At 37.3% G+C, this 19,987-nt stretch overlaps 1 protein-coding gene across 1 annotated transcript; it reads right to left on the reverse strand.

Moving 5' to 3' along the window:
- Positions 1 to 7,004: 7,004 nt before the first annotated feature.
- On the reverse strand, positions 7,005 to 15,486 carry LOC125234635. The gene is made up of 2 exons (XM_048140967.1): positions 13,828 to 15,486; positions 7,005 to 7,091 (listed from the first exon to the last, which is right to left on the reverse strand). Exons 1-2 carry the CDS (start codon positions 15,484 to 15,486, stop codon positions 7,005 to 7,007), a joined length of 1,746 nt encoding a protein of 581 aa, XP_047996924.1.
- Positions 15,487 to 19,987: the final 4,501 nt, after the last annotated feature.

Raw genomic sequence — 19,987 nt, forward strand, 5'->3', positions numbered from 1 at the left:
TCGAGTGATATAACCAATTTCCGTCCCATATCAATACTTCCTGTACTAAGTAAAGTCTTTGAGAAGCTAATGTTAAATGATCTACAGTAGGCCTAGCACATGATGGCCGCGGGAGTATGTCGCCGCGAGATAGATGACACGTCTTTGTCTAATTGTATTAATGACATAAGGACAGGTAGTCTATCTCGCGGCGACATACTCTCGCGGCCATCATGTGCTAGGCCTGCTGGGACACTTCAACAGACATAGATTACTTACAAGCAAACAGTTCGGTTTCACAAGGGGCCGTTCCACGACCGATGCTGCTTCGGTACTCATTAAACATATATATAATTTTTGGGAAAATTCTTGTGATGCAATTGGCATATTTTGTGATCTTTCAAAAGCCTTTGATTGTGTGGATCATGGAACGCTCATTTTGAAATTAGAACACTATGGTTTGTCTATAAATGCCCTAAACTTTATGTCTTCTTACCTTAGCAATAGAACACAAACAGTAGTTGTTAACAAAACTCGCTCTAGCGGGACTGTAGTCCAATTAGGAGTGCCACAAGGCTCAATTTTAGGTCCATTCCTGTTTTTGGTTTATATAAATGATTTGCCATGTATAGTGAAAAACTTTTGTGAAATAGTACTTTTTGCTGATGATACATCACTGCTTTTTAATGTTGACCGAAAATCTACGGATTACAATGTAATTAATAGCACGTTAGCTGATGTACTGCAGTGGTTTACTGTCAACAATTTACTTCTTAATTCTAAGAAAACCAAATGTATTCGATTTTCTCTGCCGAATGTTAAACCAATCGATACAAAAATACTTTTGAATGATGAATGCTTAGAGATGGTAGATACAACACTGTTTCTTGGTTTAACATTGGACAAAAATCTACAATGGAGTCCTCATATAAAGAAACTAGCAAGCAAATTAAGTTCAGCCGCATACGCCGTTAGGAGAATCAGGCAACTGACTAATGTTGAGACAGCTCGCCTAGTGTATCATAGTTATTTTCACAGTGTAATGTCATACGGTATTCTGGTTTGGGGCAAAGCAGCTGACATACAGACTATCTTTGTATTACAAAAGAGAGCCATTCGTTCTATTTACAACTTAGGAACACGTGAATCAGTAAGAGAACTCTTCAAAGAAATTAATATCTTAACTGTAGCTTCCCAATACATTTATGATAGTATAATTTATGTTGTTAAGAATTTAGACTGTTTCACTAAGAATTCTGATATCCATAATTATAACACTAGAAACAAAAATAAGCTTGCCATAAAGAAGTTTCGTGTCCGTAAAGTACAGAAGTCATTTGTTGGGCAATGCATTCATTTTTATAATAAGTTACCTGACACTGCTTTGAGATTACCCCTCCCAGCTCTTAAGAACTACTTAAAAAAATCATTGATGTTAAAGGCTTATTACAGAGTCGAGGACTATTTGACAGACAAACATGCATGGCCCGAACCAGAAACTACAAAAAACGAATAGCAATTAAAATAATTGTATTATGTATAGAGGACACAGTTCAGATAAGAAAGCACATCAAATATTTTATATTTTATGTTGTGTAGGTAAATTACATATTTAATGATATTGAGATTCATATTATCTTTTTCTTCTATGACAATTTGATATGTTTTCTCTGAAGAAGAACGACGTATTAAATATTAAGCAATAATATAATTTATTGAAATTGATTTCCATAGAGTACCTAGTCTGTTCATATTCTTTGATGAATACTTTTGCATGTTAAATTGTATGTTGTTATTTAATGCATGTTAATTATAAGATGTAATGTTTTGAAAAGAAGTTGCCCGCCGAGTTTCTTGCCGGTCCCATAGTGGATACCCCCCTCCCAACTGAGGGGGGACTGAAATCTTCTCGAGGCTGAGGCGTAGGGTTAGAGCCGGCGTAGCTTTATTTGACGTTCATATGCGCATTGTAATATGCCTACTTGAAAAATAAATATTTCATTTTCATTTTCATTTTCATTCATTTCGTTTTGTGTTGGTAAATAAATAGCTTTTTACAAGACTTTTTTATTCTACTTGCCTTGTTAGTATGTTAGTTTGGATCAAAACGTAGAAGCTAAATTTGACCCACTTCCCGGTGTCCGATTGAGCTAAATTTTGCACACATATGTAAATCACGTGACAATGCAATATTACGGTATCATCGAGCTGATCTGGGTGCGTAGCCGAATGGCACAAACGGTCACGAAACGAAACGCTAGTAGATATCTATCCCTATCGCCCTTGCGTATTGGCACGACAGAGCCGGACTACGTTTCGTTTTCGTTTGGCGTCGGAGAAATGCCATTCGACTACGGGGCCTGATGATAGAGCAGAAAGGTGGTCATAGGAACTCTGTTATGAAACGTCGTATTCCCATCCCATCCCATCCCATCCCATCCGTATCCCAAGAAAGGGGTTTTTAGAAACGTCTCGGAGAGCAGTAGATGACAGTTGAAAGAAAGGTACAGTCGGCGATAAAAGCCTGTGCCAAAAATGTAATTTTTGCAAAAACACTTATTATTTTTTATATTTATATCAGTATATATTCAAATCAAGATCAAGGGTCTTTACTACCTTTCATAGCTCTCATCTAATAAGACAAGCTTTAATTAGGCAAAAAGCGAGCAAACAGAGATCCCTCGAAGGGTTCAGGTGGCGGTCGATGGGATTAGCTCTTGAAACAACATTCCGACGTTGGCACAATTTAATTATGGTATGAGCATCGATGGGGGTCTAAAGTCAGATAAATCTAGTAGAAATAGTAATAGAAAAGAATTTATTTATGATATTTTGATTTATTAAAATACACCTCCTGGGCGAGCTCACTCCATCGTAGGCCACGTCTTTGCCTTTGGCTAGTCTGTAGCCAAGAGAAAACCCATTTATAATTTTAGTCAGGGACCAAACGACCTCTTTTACAAAAAGTCGTCGACATCTCTTCTAAATACCTAAAACAGGTATGGATGTGTTCCTCGTTATCTCCAGATTACGAATTGACCTGTTTTAGTTTAAGGAGGGGGGGACGGGTTGAGAAAAAGGGGGGAGAAAGATGGCGGCCGACCATCATAGATATTTATTCACATCTCGACTCCTATGGCACCAATCTGTTCGTGCAAGGTGTCGTTTGAAAGCTTATTAAACCTACTTTAATTGTTTTCAAATAACTATACTCATAACAGTAACCGTTTACGAAATATTTGAAAATATGTGTTTTTTTATCGCGCATGAGTTGCACAAGTACTAGAAAAAATGCGTCTAACTCAATAAACAATAACTTTACCGCAATTGATATTAAGTATTATAAAATTTTCGCGTCTATTCGTGCTCTTTTTAAAAATATAAGTTTCATTGGTATATGATAATATATAACCATGTAATTACGAATTTGGTTTAGCAGGAGTCACTCTGCCCGGTCGCAGAAATGGGCGCTGACCGTAGTAAAGTATTCAATATTTTTGAGGTCCTATTTTACAGATCCATATGCGAGAGGTATCGTTTCAAAGCTAATTAAACCTACTATATTTTTTTATAAATAACTATAATCATGAAGGTAGCTGTTTAGAAAATATTTGAAAATATGTGTTTTATAGACCATGAGTCGCACAAGTACCTACTGGTAAAAAATGCCTCTTAATCAATAAACAACAACTTTTCCGGAATTGATGTTAATATAAGATTTACGCGGAATTTTGTGCGCTTTCTAATAACATAAGTTTTATTGGTGTATGATATTATATAACCAAGTAATTACAAATATGGTTAAGTAGGGGCCACAGCGCCCGGCCACGTATGGATGCTGACCGTTGCCAAATTTTCTATATTTTTCAGATCCTATTTTATTTAACAGGAATCTTTTGAAAGCATATTATGCGTACTATCATTAGTTCTCAATAATTTTAGTTGTAACTGTAGTAGCTAACAAAATATTTGAAAATATGCATTGGAACCGATGTGAGTAAAACATGCTTCTAGCTCAATGAATTATATTTTTTCCGCAATTGATATAATAACAAAATAAACGGCGAAATGTATGACCTTTTCAAATAATAAGTTTTGTCAGTATTGCATAAACAATTAATGTTAATTTATCCATCATACTCACTGCGCACCGTCATATACAATATACATGGATGACCATTTTCGTTGCCGTTTTCATAATTTTTAAGATTGTATCTTGGTGCATGACCAATAAACAATAACTTTACCGCAAATAATGTTATGATAAGATTTACAGGACATTTCATATGCTTTCTAAAAATATAAGTTTTATTGATGTATGATATTATACAACCAAGTAATTACGAATTTGGTTTAGCAGGTGTCACTGCACCCCCGTGACGTAAATAAGTGCTAACCGTCGCCTAATTTTACGTATTAAATTTCTCAGATCCTATTTTAGCGATCAAATTGTGAGAGGTATCATTTGAAAGCATATTATGCGTACTATCGTTGCTTTTTAATTATTTTAGTCGTAATTGTAGAAGTTAACAAAATATTTGACAATATGTGTATTTTTACTGTATATGAATAGCATTCGCACTGATACGAGTGAAACATGCTTCTAGCTCAATAAATTATATTTTTCCGCAATTGATATAATAACGAAATGAACCGCAAAATGTATGGCCTTTACAAAAAATGAGTTTTGTTAGTTTTACCTAAACAATTAATGTTAATTTGTCCACCATACCCACTGCGCACGGTCAATCGTCATATAAACGGATGTCCACCGCCGTTGCCTTAATTTTTTCATCATTTTACAGATTTTATTTTACTGATCAATTAAGTATATAAGTAAATTCGATACGTGATAGATTATATTTATTATGAATATACGATTAGTGAAATAAAATCTGAAAAAGGCAACGACGGTGGACATCCATTTATATGATGGTGCGCAGTAGGTGAGCTGAACAAATTCAAATTAATTGTTTATGCAATACAAACCAAACTTATTTTTTGTGTAAGTCATACATTTTCCGTTTATTTTGTTAGTATTTCAATTGCGGAAAACTATAATTTATTGAGCTAGAAGCGTGTCTTATCAATGCCAATGCTATTCATGCACAGTAAAATACACATATTACTAATCAAATATTTTGTAAACTTCTACAGTTTCGACTTGAAATATTAGAAATAAAGATTGTACGCATAATATGCTTTCAAATGATACCTCTCACAAATTTATCAGTAAAATAGGATCTGAGTAACGTAGAAAATTTGGCGACGGTCAGTCAGCACCCAATATCGTGACAGGGCGCAGTGACCCCTGCTAAACCAAATTCGTAATTACTTGGTCATATATTATCATACACCAATAAAACTTATATTTTTACAAAGCGCATGAAATTTCGCGTAAATTTTATAATAACATTAATTGCGGTGAAGTTATGGTTTATTAAGTTAGAAGCATTTTTTATCTGTATATGTGCAACTCGTGCTCGAAAAAAAAACTCATGTTTTCAAATATTTTGTAAACAGCTACCTTTATAACTATAGTTATTAAAAAATAATTATAGCAGGTTTAATTTGCTTTCAAATGATACCTCTTACATATGGATCCGTAAAATAAGAACTTAAAAATATTGAATACTTTACTACGGTCAGCGCTCATTTTTATGCGACCGGCGGAGTGACCACTACGAAACAAAATTCGTAATTTAATGGTTATATTATCACTTACCAATAAAACTTATATTTTTAGAAAGCTCATGAATAGTGGCGTAAATTTTATAATTACATCAATTGAAGGCATGTTTACAAAAACAACATAACTAACATTTTTTGCGAATTTGAGTTTTTGGTATCATAGCATTTGTCTAAGCAGGATCTATACGTAGAGCAAAAGATAGTGTCCAAAAATTACCCCAATTGTCCACACTCAGTCCCCAAAAATATACCCATTTTGCAAAAACTACATATCTACATTGTTTTTTACAAAAAGAACATAACTGTTTATCGTTCACGTAAAAAACTTAATTTTCAATAAAATATATACAAACTCTTTTTAGTTTACGTAACGTTTTAGGTTACCTTGGGTTACTATTGATATAAGAAATAGGAAGAAAGTGCCCAAGAACATCAATTTAAAACGTGCTTATGAGTCTTCACTTCCCCTTAATCCTCACAAAGTAGGCGACTTGAGAAAATTGATGCAGTTTTTGGTCAAACCATCGAGCCATCAATTCTACCAATCAATTTTGTATAATACGTGTAGGGATTGCAATCCGGTCCGGCGGATCCGGTAATCCGGCCGGATCCGGTGCTTTTTTCATGCTACCGGATCCGGTGAAATTCGCCGGATCCGGTACCGGATCCGGTAATTTAATTTAATATGTTATAATAGTGAAAAAAATAACATTTACGCTAACATTTGAACGTAAGCTTAACAGGGGATTGAAATGCGGTCTGATTTCCAATCAAAAAATAATTTAATACGTACGTTTTTTGCATTACTAGGCCGTTTGGAAGTAAAATAATGTGCTCAAGTGACGCGTCAAATTTTCCGTCTTTGAATCTGTAGTGAAATCTGTGCAATTGTTTGCTTGGATGCAAAATGTGGAATAGTGGAGAGTGACAAAGGGCCACACGACAAAACTTTTCGTTAACATGTCACTGAGGTCGATCCTTCGCGTTTTCTGGCCAAACACTATCAGAATCAGAATCTCTTTATTTGTGAAAACATAGGTACATTTTAGGTGGTAACAGTACATGTTGTTTCTCTATGCATGTGTATGTTTCTGTATGTACTATCCGAAATCAAGACCTATTGAGTATATGCCAGCAAACACCCATTAGTGAGGAAACCGCGACACAAAAAGTACATTGGTAGCACATAATTCCAAGAGTTCCCTCTAACGAAATAACGCAACCATTTCTTTCGGCTGGAAATCACCCGCCGCTGGAAGGAGCCTTGGCTCCGGGCGCCCTGTAAACTCATGGAAGCGGTCCGTTGAGGATGAACTACGAGCGACCGGGTCGAGCTAGAGCGAGGCCATGAGGGTAGCTGAAGATAGGAAGGCATGGCGCGAGCTTGAGAAGGCCCTTTGCATCTCTGTGGTGACGTAGGACTACAAGAACAACAACGTTTTCAGCATGATATAAGAAGTATGAGGGGCACATTGCTACAATAATCATAAAAAAACAATTCAGAGCTTAAATATGAACATTTTTAATAGGTATCCAGTAAGATTGTGGTTTCAGCAATAGCAAATAATACTAAGGTCAATTACTCTTGATGACATTAATTTAGCTACTGTAGTTTTTTTTAGTTCTTTGCGTGTGAGAAAAGTTAACTGTAAAATAACACAAACCATAGTTAATTATCTTTTTTAAAATAGTTATCTCATAATGCATGTAGGTAATGTTATAATGCCCGTTCTTAATTGTATCTTAAAAGCTCTATAGGTATTACCTACTGTAAAACAATACAGTAAAAATAAAAATAATTTTGTTATCCTATGAAAGTTTAAAAAGAACGAAAGAATTTTATTTGCGACTGATTATTTTAGTAAAATTTACTTGTTACCTGGTAAAAATGTTGATTTCTAAGCTTTCAACTTTTGGTTTTTTAATCGTGAAGCAAAATACCATCATATTTTTCATATTAAGCTGAAAACATACAAAAAAAGTAACTATTTGGGTACTTTTAATCCTTAAGGCCAATCCGGCCGGATCCGGCCGGATCCGCCGGATTGGGACCAAAATCCGGCCGGATCCGGCCGGATTGGATATCAGACCGGATTGCAATCCCTAAATACGTGTCAAGAATCGTCGTCTCTGGAGGTAGATAACGATGACAACAGCAGCACTAGTTTAGTAAGATAAATGATAGAATACAAAACATAATTTCTATAGAAACTTGTTTTATTTTCTAACAAAAAGAACATAACTAACAAAATTTTACAAAAACAGCATAACTGACGAACTTGTTTTTCATATTTTTTCCAAAAATAATTGTCTTTGAGATGTCTAATCGTGTGTTTCGGAACTAATGGCCACTTACTTAAGTAACGTATATAACGTTTATGTCCAATAGCTAATATATAAGAAGACATTTAGTTTTTTTCGTTTCCTGTAAATTCATGTCTAGTGTAGTTATGTTGTTTTTGTAAACATGCCTTCAATTGCGGTAACGTTATTGTTTATTGACTTAGAAGCATTTTTTACCAGTACTTGTGCGATTCATGCTCGATAAAAAACACATATTTTCAAATATTATGTAAACAGCTAAGTACCTTTAATATTATAGTTATGTGTAAACAATTATAGTAGGTTTAATTATCTTTCAAACGATACCTCTCCTATATGGATCCGTAAAATAAGACCTCAAAAATATTGAATACTTTACTACGGTCAGCGCCCGTTTATGCGACCTGGAGGATAACCCCTGCCAAACAAAATTCTTAATTACATGGTTATATATTATCATATACCAATGAACCTTATATTTTTAGAAAGAGCATGAATAGACGCAAAAATTTTATAATAACATCAATTGCGGTAAAGTTATTGTTTATTGAGTTAGACGCATTTTTTACTAGTAGTTGTGCAATTCATGCGCGACAAAAAAACAAATATTTTCAAATATTTCCTAAACGGTTACTTTTATGAGCATAGTTATTTAAAAACAATTAAAGTAGGTTTAATAAGCTTTCAAATGACACCTCGCACGAACAGATTGGTGCCATAGGACTCGAGATGTGAATAAATATCTATGATGGTCGGTCGCCATCTTTCCCCCCTTTTTCTCGACCCGTCCCCCTCCTTAAACTAAAACAGGTCAATTCGTAATCTGGAGAGAACGAGGAACATATCCATACCTGTTTTAGGTATTTAGAAGAGATGTCGACGAAAATCGTGAAGGAGACGACTTGTGGCCAAATTGGCTCTAGACTATTTAAAAAAGGCATTCATTGCATGGAGCGTCGACCTCAAACGGTTACTATGATCAAAAATTACACACGTTTTCCGAGGCACTTACGCTTTCAAATTTTATTTCATCACAAAATGAAACGAATGTGTCATGCTAGGTATTTCACTCAATCTCTTCGGAAAGGAATGAGGTTGGCTGAAGTTACGTATAAATATAGAGGTAATTTTAGAACAAAAGAAATATTTCACTTAACACCCACCTCGATGGCGATGCCTCACCTGAATGAACAACTCCAAAAAAAAAACTGGGTATTTTATTTCTAAAAGAAAAGATTCCGCACTAATACCCTCACAAAAAGTGTCATTAGTCGCGCAAGAAACAAAATGGCTGAAAACTTAATTCCCGGCCTGGGCGGTGCTACAATAATAATATTGACACAGTATGTTGATTCAAATATCAACGAAGTACCTACATAACTGCCAGTACAAACAAAAGCGCACGGGGTAAAGTTATTAAGACTTTGTGTTTGAAGTCACTTTACCTCTATAAGTAGTTAGTTAACCGCCGGTGCTAATATTGATAGCCGAGCAAGAGAGAGATTGCAATATTGAACCACGAGCGTAGCGAGCGGATCAAAAAGTGGAACCAAGGATTTAAAAAGTACCAACTAGAGAAACACAGTACAAAGTTTTTCACCATACCAAGACGAGAGAAATACGATCTTTATAAGTTCAATAAATCAAATTATTCAATTTAATGGATCCTAATCATCTTTATAAATGTCATTTGTATCGTTTGTTTATGTTGTTTAAAAGTGCGTATTCATTATAAAAATTCTTGTTTCGAAATATCGTTTCTCAAAAAGTGTATGGTAATCATAGACATAGACATAAAAAATCTTTATTCAACATCACATTTAAAATGTTACAAACAAAGAAGTGTTACATTAGGATTTGATAAAGTAATAAAAAACTTAAATCTAGACTCAATCAGAAGCATTGTTTAAAAACCGTATTTCAAAACAAAATTGATATAGTGAATACTCGGCTGAAATATCGGTAGGTAGTCAATTAACTGTACAATTCTTACTTTGTGTTTCTTTGAACACAGAGTGGGCGCGGCGGGTTTTTCCATTGAACGAACTTCTTTGTACGAATAGTTCGCCGAGTCATCTATTTTTAACGAACTCTTCTTGTTTGGAAAACCTTTCAGTAAACGTGTATTTAGGTACGTAGGTGTAAAAAGGTTTTGCAAGTAGTTAAAGTACCTAATCTAACCTGCACGGGTAGCATGGTCGCGCGATAGACGATAAAATATCAGGCCGTCCCTATCGCACTATTAGTAAGTGCGATAGGGACGGCCAGATGTTTTATCATTTATCGCGCGACCATAATTGCCTGCCTGATTACGTACACTTATTTTCATCATCATCATTAGCCTTGTACATCCACAGATGATTTAAGCAGCACGTCTGATTGAGCGACAGCGCCGCTTGTCGCTATATAGCCCTTCATGGTCGGCATAATCTAGCACATCTGTCAGAAGTGTAACCAAAATTAGAGTCCGCACTAAGGCGATCCTCATCGTGCCTTTATTTTCAAACTAAGAAAGTATAGGTATCTTCAAAGCAAGAGTAAATATATGTAGGTATCTCATAGGTAAGCGTGCTCCACCGTAGACTGCATCATCACTTACCATCAGGTGTGATCGTGGTCAAACGTCTACCTATTCATACTAAAAAAAAAAATATTCAGATGTCTACCTGAGTCGCGCTTGTGGTTTCGTTTTAAAATCAGTGCCAGTTTGCTGGTAAATCCAACGATATTTTTTTATTTTTAAGGGATAGGAGGCAAACGAGCAGACAGGTCGCCTGATGGTAAGCGATCACCGCCGCCCATGGACACCCGAAACACCAGAGGTGTTGGAGGTGCGTTGCGTTTACCTAAATATACCTAAATATAAAACCTAAATTTACCTAAATATATTTACCTAAATTTCTTTCTGAATCATTTCACATCTTACCTAAGACCTACGTCTCGTTTAAATTTCAACTATAAGAATAAGCTGTGACAAATGTGTCACATAAAGTCAACATTGAGCTATATCAAGGTATGTACTGTCGCCACGGCACCGAGGAATGTGATGATCCGCCATAAACTAGATTTGCACGAGCCCTGAGGCCACGCATGGAGCGGGGGCCACGATGAAGGGGTGGAAAAGTACCCGAGGGTATATTCGCTGTTTTAAAAATATGCATGCAATTAACTCGCATGCAATCTTAGTTACATTGCGGACTGTTGAGGTCATGTACAATACAGCACATCCGTTAAATACCGCAATGTAATAAAACTATTTATAGTATTTTTTATGTGATAGGAGGCAAACGAGCAGATAGGTCGTCTGATGTTAAGCGATCACTGTCGCCCATGGACACCCAAAACACCAGAAGTGTTGGAGGTGCGTCACCGGCCTTTAATATGCACCCATCTTACGCTTTTTTCTTGAAAGTTTGAAGGTCCTATCGGTCCGGAAATACCGCAACGGATCGCAACGGTTAAATAGGCCCGTTCTTACAGAAAAGCAACGTGATATATGCTCTGCCACACTTTCCGTTATAATGCCTTACGAAATTATAAACCTATTTTTTCGGAGCCTTCCGTGCTAGTAAACATTATTAATCTACATGTAACTAAGTATGGTTAAATAATTATTTTGTTCTTAATATAATTAAATTTAATGTTGCACCGCCTACAATTTCTCTAATTTACCCAAAGTTTAACGATAGAGAATGCCTTATAGGATTAAATCCGCCTAGTGTACAGTTGTATTTTCTTTGTACAACAATAAAGATTAAATAAATAAATAAATTGGTTCTACTATCACTTCGGCACCGAGTAATATGATGATCCGTTCTAAACTAGGTTATCGGTCCGGTAGGCGGTCGGCCTGAGGTCATGCAAAGAGCAGCAAAGGGACAAAATAACACACGCACCTACCGGCATCTATGTGTTTACTTTTATTATTTGGACGACCGGTCTGGCCTAATCGGTAAGGGCATTTTTTTTTTATAAATATAGGACATTCTTACACAGATTGACTGAGGCCCACGGTAAGCTCAAGGAGGCTTGTGTTGTGGGTACTCAGACAACGATATATATAATATATAAATACGTATATACATAGAAAACATCCATGACTCAGGGACAAATATCTGTGCTCATCACACAAATAAATGCCCTTACCGGGATTCGAACCCGGGACCGCGGCGCAGCAGGCAGGGTCACTACCGACTGCGCCAGACCGTCGCATTTATTTGTGTGATGAGCACAGATATTTTTTCCTGAGTCATGGATGTTCTCTATATATATAATAAGCATTAATTTATCTATTTAAGTATGTATATCGTCGTCTAGCACCCATAGTATAAGGTTTGCTTAGTTTGGAGCTAGGTTGATCTGAGTAAATTGTCCCACAATATTTTTAATTTTTTACCTTTTAATAAAAAAATATGTGATAGGTCGGATGGATGGATCCTTCTTCTTAAGGTGCCATATCCTAACGGATGTCGGCGATCACCATGCGAAAATCTTCTCTGTGTTTAGCCACTCTACTCAGAGTGGTAGCGTCTGCAATACCGGTCCAACTCCTTATATTGCCACACCATGATGTTCTTGGTCTTCCTCTACTTCTCTTTCCGTCCATCTTTCCCTCTACAATGTTTTTCAGTAGGGAATATTTGGTGTTTCTGTAAATATGTCCAAAATATGCTGTTTTTCTTCTTTTGACTGTCAATACAACTTCCGTTGTCTTTTTCATTCTGTCCAATACTTGTTTGTTAGATATCTTATCTACCCAAGATATTCTCAGCATCCTTCTGTATATCCACATTTCAAATGCATTTAGCTTGTTGACTATTGATTTATTTAGGGTCCATGCTTCCACTCCGTACATCAGAATTGGCAGAACAAAACATTTAACCAGTCTCCATCTGAGATTCAAGTTTATATCTTTATTTGTGAATAATTTTTCCATTTTTATAAAGGCACTCCTGGCCATTTCTATTCTTACTTGGATCTCCTTTTTAGGGTCCCATTTTTCATTGAGCCAACATCCCAAGTACTTATATTTTTCAACCCTTTCTACTGGTTTACCATTTATATTTAGGGATTCATCCTTTTCATGTTTTTTACTAATGATCATGTATTTAGTCTTAGATATATTGATCTTTAAGCCATATTGTTCAAATTTAGAATTTAGTCGTGATAATAAAAATTTAACTCATTCATATTATTTGCTATTATTGCTGTATCGTCTGCATATCTTAGGTTATTTATTTTTGTACCATTAACTTTAATTCCCATATCAACGTCTTCTAAGGCTTCTTGGAATATAAATTCTGAATATAGATTAAACAGAGCTGGAGAGAGTATACATCCTTGTCGTACTCCTTTTAGAATATTTAGGTCTTTACAGTGTCTTTGACCTACTTTTATGTTAGCTGTTTGGTTCCAGTATAAGTTCTTTAATATTCGTCTGTCTTTCTCGTCTATATCAGTGCGTTCTAACAGTTGAATTAATTTTTCATGTTTGACATTGTCGAACGCTTTTTCAAAGTCAATGAAGCATATATAAGCGTTTTTATTGTGTTCCAAACATTTTTCTATCAGCACCTGAATGGATACCAATGCTTCCCTGGTTCCCAGGCCGTTGCGAAAACCAAACTGCGTAGAGCTAATGTTACTGTCAATTCTGTTGTAGATTCTTTGATGTATTATTTTCAGTAAGATTTTAAGAGCGTGACTCATTAAGCTAATCATTCTATAGTCATTACAATACTTAGCACTGGGTTTTTTCGGAAGAGGTAGAAAAGTAGATTTTAGCCAGTCATTAGGGATTGTTCCGGTATTGTATATTAAATTAAGCAATCCAACCATCACCATTACGTTATTATCATCTAATAATTTAAGCAATTCGGCAAATACACCATCGGGCCCCACTGCTTTTCCGTCTTTTAGGCTCTTAATGGCCTTCAAAACTTCTGATTTAATAATTGGCGGTCCCTCCGCGACGTTCTCGGTGTTTTCCCTGTGGACATTCGATCTGTTGTCATAAAATAGTTTTTCTATATATTGTTCCCATGTTCTGCCCTGTTCATCTTTGTCTATTACTAAGTTATGCTGATCATCATATAGTTTGCTAATAATATGTTTTCTGTTAGTTTTAGTGAAGTCTTTTATTTTTTTGTGTAGGTTAAGACTATCATGTTTAGCATCCAGCTTTTCTATTTCATCGCATTTATTTTGTAGGTATGAATCTCTTTCTTTCCTAATTTTGTTTCTTATTATGTTATCCAACTCTTTATATTTCTTCTTATTTGTATCTTTATACTCTTTCCTTTCTTTCATTAAATTCAATATATCATCTGTGATCCATTCATTATTACTTTTAGGTTTCTTAGAGTATCCCAGCTGTGTTTCAGCCGTATTCAGAATTATACTTTTCAATTTTTCCCAATGAGATTCAACTTCTTGTTGCTGGAATTCCGAATCGGTAGAAACCATTTTATATATTTCGTTGTTTAAGTAACCCTTGGTTTTATTCTTTGTATCTTCATTTTTAAGCTTATTTAGATCAAAATTAACTCTATTTTGCGCTGGTTTTTTTACTTGCTTTAATTTTAACTTGAGTTTGGCTACTACAGGATTGTGATCAGATCCTACATCTGCTCCAGGATATGTCTTAACATTAATAACCGAGTTTCGGAATCTTGAGGGTACTAATATGTAATCTATTTGATTTCTAACAATTTTTTCAGAGTTATCTTTAGGCGAGATCCATGTGTATAGTCTTCGTGGTGGGTGTTGATACCATGTGTTTGTGATTATAAATTCTTTTTCCTCGCAAAACTGTATTAATCTGTCTCCTCTAACATTTCTATTTCCCAAACCAAAATCTCCTACCACTTTTCCCACTGTCCCTTTCCCCACTTTAGCGTTAAAATCTCCTAAAATTATTACTAAGTCTTGTGACTTTATACTTTTAATTATTTCCTCTAGTTGTCTGTAAAACTCCTCTATAGTCTCGTCGTTCTTATCTGCAGTTGGTGCATACGCCTGTATTAAGCTGATGTTGAAAGGTTGACCACTGATTTGTAGTAACATGCATCTTTCTGAAAAGGGCAGGAAGTTGGTAATATATTTTGTCAGCTCGTTTTTAACCAGAATCCCGACGCCGTGGTGATGCTTTTTATCTGATGCCGGGTTGCCCGAGTAGTATAAGGTAGCCTCGTCTGTACTTACAAAACCATTATCCGGGTATTTAATTTCACTGAGACCCAATATATCAAGCTTCATTCTAGTCATTTCTTGTATTGTGTTCTCTAATTTACCTTCTTTCTTGAGGCTCCGTACATTCCACGTCGCTATTTTAATGCATTCATTCTTCTTTCTGGTAAGCTTGAACTTCGTAGATTTAGGATTTTCTTCTTCTTCGGTAACAGATTTAACATCACTGGGCCCGGAACCCAAGTGACGCCGGTTGCTGGCCGGATCACATTGCTCACTCGTTATTACTCTAGATAGACTTTGCATGTTGACTTTTCTTGGGACTATAGTAGGTGCAGTGGGGTCCCACGTCCTTCTGCACAGGCTATATTGGTATCTATTATATGATCGCTGGCTGGCAATTTCTATTATTCAGACTGTGTTACTGTAGATGACTGTGGTTGACTGAAGTTTATTGCATTCCGGTTTTTCTATTGCTCTATTACACAGGTAGGGTGGGATGAAATGCTTCTACCTGCCCCCAATCCGCGTCTGTCGCCGCCCAACTATGTTGCTTGGCTTAACAGGGTTCACCCGGCGTGTTTGCCTTCGGGAAGGTGCGGATTTGGAGTTGAGTTGCAGAGGGTAGAGTGTCCTCTTCTGAACACTTATGAGACCCATACAACCCCTTCGAACCCCGAAAAATGAAGGGCAAGGGATTTCATCTTCGTGGAATCCAGTGATTAGCAAGTGTAAACGTGAGAAAACTTCCCGTCTCATACCATCGGATGTCGTGAGTGTTGTATGTAGGCAGAGTGGCAACCCTAGCGTAAAAGTGACTGATGACAATCAAGTGGGGGTAGTTCGAAAAACTCGTACAGCTAGAAGATGTTGATACAACTCCCAGCCAGTCTACCCGTGACCACGGACGTAATGTCATGTCCGAAACGTCGGGTTAAATATAAAACGTAAGTTTTACGCGATTAAGTCCCGTTTTAATTTAATAATATGAGTGAAGATCGTGTTAGTTTAAATCAATATAAAAATATGTTAGTTCGTTATTGAAAAAAATCTCCATCAAAATAAAAAATGCCCATAACCTAACTCATTTCCGTTGCCCCCGAGTGTACCTAACTTGATTATGAGGATTACGATCCACGCAGCGTCCCACGAACATGCTGAATTCTAATTAAACCCGCTTGTAGAAAGAATGAATTTATTCCGGGAACTAGATAAAATAACCATAAATAATGTCCGGGATAAATTATGTTCTCGTTGTTTTAAAACCTAATTTCCTTTGTTGTTTTAAAAAGATTTCTCGTTGATATACAAATTGAAAACACAATTGTGTTTTTCGCAATGAATACATAAAGTAATTCAAGATAATAGTTTTGCTTTCAAATTAAAATTCTAAATAAAAGAAGACTGTCAGAAAAAACATTCTTTTGTTGTTAAATAAAAGCTTTTGAATTAAATATTCGTTTACACAGAAAAAACAAGTTAAAGACTCAAAGTCAGCCTTCTCAGAAAAAAATATTTGCCAAGGATTCTTATAAAACCAACTTTGATTTCTTTAGTCTAAATAACATGTATTAAATATTACCTCACCTCACCCACGTTTGTCGATAAATCATCGAGTTAAATGCCCTATTAGGCTCGAAAGTAGATTGTGATACATATCACGTTCCTCGTTTATCGCGGTGCTTCGTCATGGTCAATCTTTTATCGAACTCTTCTCGTGCGAGCTTTTTGAATTTATCTAACAGTAAATGTTCGGCCACACTAGGGCGTTTTAATAGCGTAGCGTCAGCGTAGCGGAATCCGCTCACACAACACAGCGCCCATTGTGAGCGAACTTGTATGAATATGGATTAAATATTAACCACTTAGCTAATTGTTTTATTCCAAAATGTTGTTTTGATTTCGTATGTGTCATTCAATACTTAGAAGTTTACAGTTGAAAAATAAATAGGCTTACAAGTTACCATGTACAGAACACGCGCGGATCGGCGGCGCATGCGCTTTGAAAACGCTCGCAATCTGCTCCGTCCGGCGCACCGCCATCTTTGCGCTCCGCTAACGCTGCGCTCTCAAAATGCGCAAGTGTGGCCGAGCTTCAAGTCTCATCTCAGGTTACGCTGCCGGTGGAGATGTCGCAATTGTTAGCTCCTTGAGTATACACTTGTACACAGACATGGAAATGATGCGCGTATATTACGCAATATGTATAGTAGCGTCAATCTACAAGTGTGTGGGTTCAAGAACTTCTTATATCTGTGGTAAAAGTATAATATACTTAATAGAAGTTTTACGTTTAAAATGACCCTCGCTCTTTATGTGGTAAAACATCTTTGTTAGCTTGGTCTGATTCTAAAACCTAAAAATCCGGAGCTAAAAATATCATTAACTACAAACAAGAGCAGACAAACCCTCGGGCCGCGGCCCGCGGCAGGAGCGTCAAAAAGTGGGCCGCTTAACTAGCGGGGGGCGTCGCCTGGCAACCAGGTGCGATCGATCGCTCAGGTGCGGCCCAGGGTTGCCACTCGTTCTAAATTTAAATCTGTTAGATTTCATAAATGTATGTCAATATAGGAGATTAACGAGCAGACGAATTGCTGATAGCAATATCACTATACCTAGATATTTTTCTGGCACACTAGTGACTTTCTTCCGATATTTACTTCATCGATAATTCACATTATAATATGTCATTAACTAATGCCATGGCACTGAATCTTGAGTAGTTGCATGTGCTCTGCCTACCCCGTTTAGGGAATATATGCTTAAATTTATGTGTATGTAACATTAATGTTTTAAAAATGTCACATGTTTGAAAATTAATGGGCAATAATAATAAAACGAACCATATTTTAATAGGTTACATAATTTCTTAAATGATTATTCAAGATTATAGAGATTATATATTATTACTAGCTTTTACCCGCGGCTTCGCCCGCGTAATAAAAGTATTCTTATTGAAACGTTTACAAAAAATAAGATTTTCATTTGGATCCGTAGGTTTCTTTGTAGGTACATCTGTCCGCGATTATTTCGATTAAGGTAAAGCGGGGCAATTCTCGACTGGGGGGCCATTGTAACTGATCTATTTGCTGTACGGTCAGCCAAGAACCTTACACTGCTTTTTGGCTGACTGTACCTTACACATATTACTATTGTTTTAAAAGAAATTCTTGCAATTATTGTAGAATTGTTACACAGCGACCACAGCGTAGGTAGTAGGTACGAATATGTATGTATTTTACCTATATAAATATTTATACTGGGGAAACTTCATACAACCCACATAGCCAGTATCTCTACGCTATGGTCGGTAGGGTAAAAAGTACTTCCTTGCATTATCGCTTACAATTTTTTCCATTTTGCTTATACTTATTGCAAACATAAACATATAAAAGGCAAGCAAACAACGATATTCTTACAGCACATTGAATATAATAGTTATCACGGATGCAGGATACTCGCCGATGCCTACTTACTAATCCCTTCCCACTGAGCCACCTGCATTTTACACTGCCTTGGTATCGATTGCCGGCCGATTATTCCGACCCCAATCCCTATTCTTATCCCCGTCCCTATCTCTGTCCTTGTCCTCGTCCCCGTCCCCGTCCCTCCCCTATCCCTATCCCCGTCCCCGTCCCCTATTCCTATCCCTATTTCTATCCCTATCCCTATCTATACCTATCCCTATCCCCGTCCCCGTCCCCGTCCCCGTCCCCGTCCCCGTCCCCGTCCCCGTCCCCGTCCCCGTCCCCGTCCCCGTCCCCGTCCCCGTCCCCGTCCCCGTCCCCGTCCCCGTCCCCGTCCCCGTCCCCTATCCCTATCCCTATCCCTATCCCTATCCCTATCCCTATCCCTATCCTATCCCTATCCCTATCCCTATCCCTATCCCTATCCCTATCCCTATCCCTATCCCTATCCCTATCCCTATCCCTATCCCTATCCCTATCCCTATCCCTATCCCTATCCCTATCCCTATCCTATCCCTATCCCTATCCCTATCCCTATCCCTATCCCTATCCCTATCCCTATCCCTATCCCTATCCCTATCCCTATCCCTATCCCTATCCCTATCCCTATCCCTATCCCTATCCCTATCCCTATCCCTATCCCTATCCCTATCCCTATCCCTATCCTATCCCTATCCCTATCCCTATCCCTATCCCTATCCCTATCCCTATCCCTATCCCTATCCCTATCCCTATCCCTATCCCTATCCCTATCCCTATCCCTATCCCTATCCCTATCCCTATCCCTATCCCTATCCTATCCCTATCCCTATCCCTATCCCTATCCCTATCCCGATCCCGATCCCGATCCCGATCCCGATCCCTATCCTATCCCTATCCTATCCCTATCCCTATCCCTATCCCTATCCCTATCCCTATCCCTATCCCTATCCCTATCCCTATCCCTATCCCTATCCTATCCCTATCCCTATCCTATCCCTATCCCTATCCCTATCCCTATCCCTATCCCTATATCCCTATCCCTATCCCTATCCCTATCCCTATCCCTATCCCTATCCCTATCCCTATCCTATCCCTATCCCTATCCCTATCCCTATCCCTATCCTATCCCTATCCCTATCCCTATCCCTATCCTATCCCTATCCCTATCCCTATCCCTATCCCTATCCCTATCCCTATCCCTATCCCTATCCCTATCCCTATCCCTATCCCTATCCCTATCCCTATCCTATCCCTATCCCTATCCCTATCCCTATCCCTATCCCTATCCCTATCCCTATCCCTATCCCTATCCCTATCCCTATCCCTATCCCTATCCCTATCCCTATCCCTATCCCTAT

This window comes from Leguminivora glycinivorella, chromosome 2 (assembly GCF_023078275.1).
Source record: "Leguminivora glycinivorella isolate SPB_JAAS2020 chromosome 2, LegGlyc_1.1, whole genome shotgun sequence".
Lineage (NCBI taxonomy): Eukaryota > Metazoa > Arthropoda > Insecta > Lepidoptera > Tortricidae > Leguminivora > Leguminivora glycinivorella.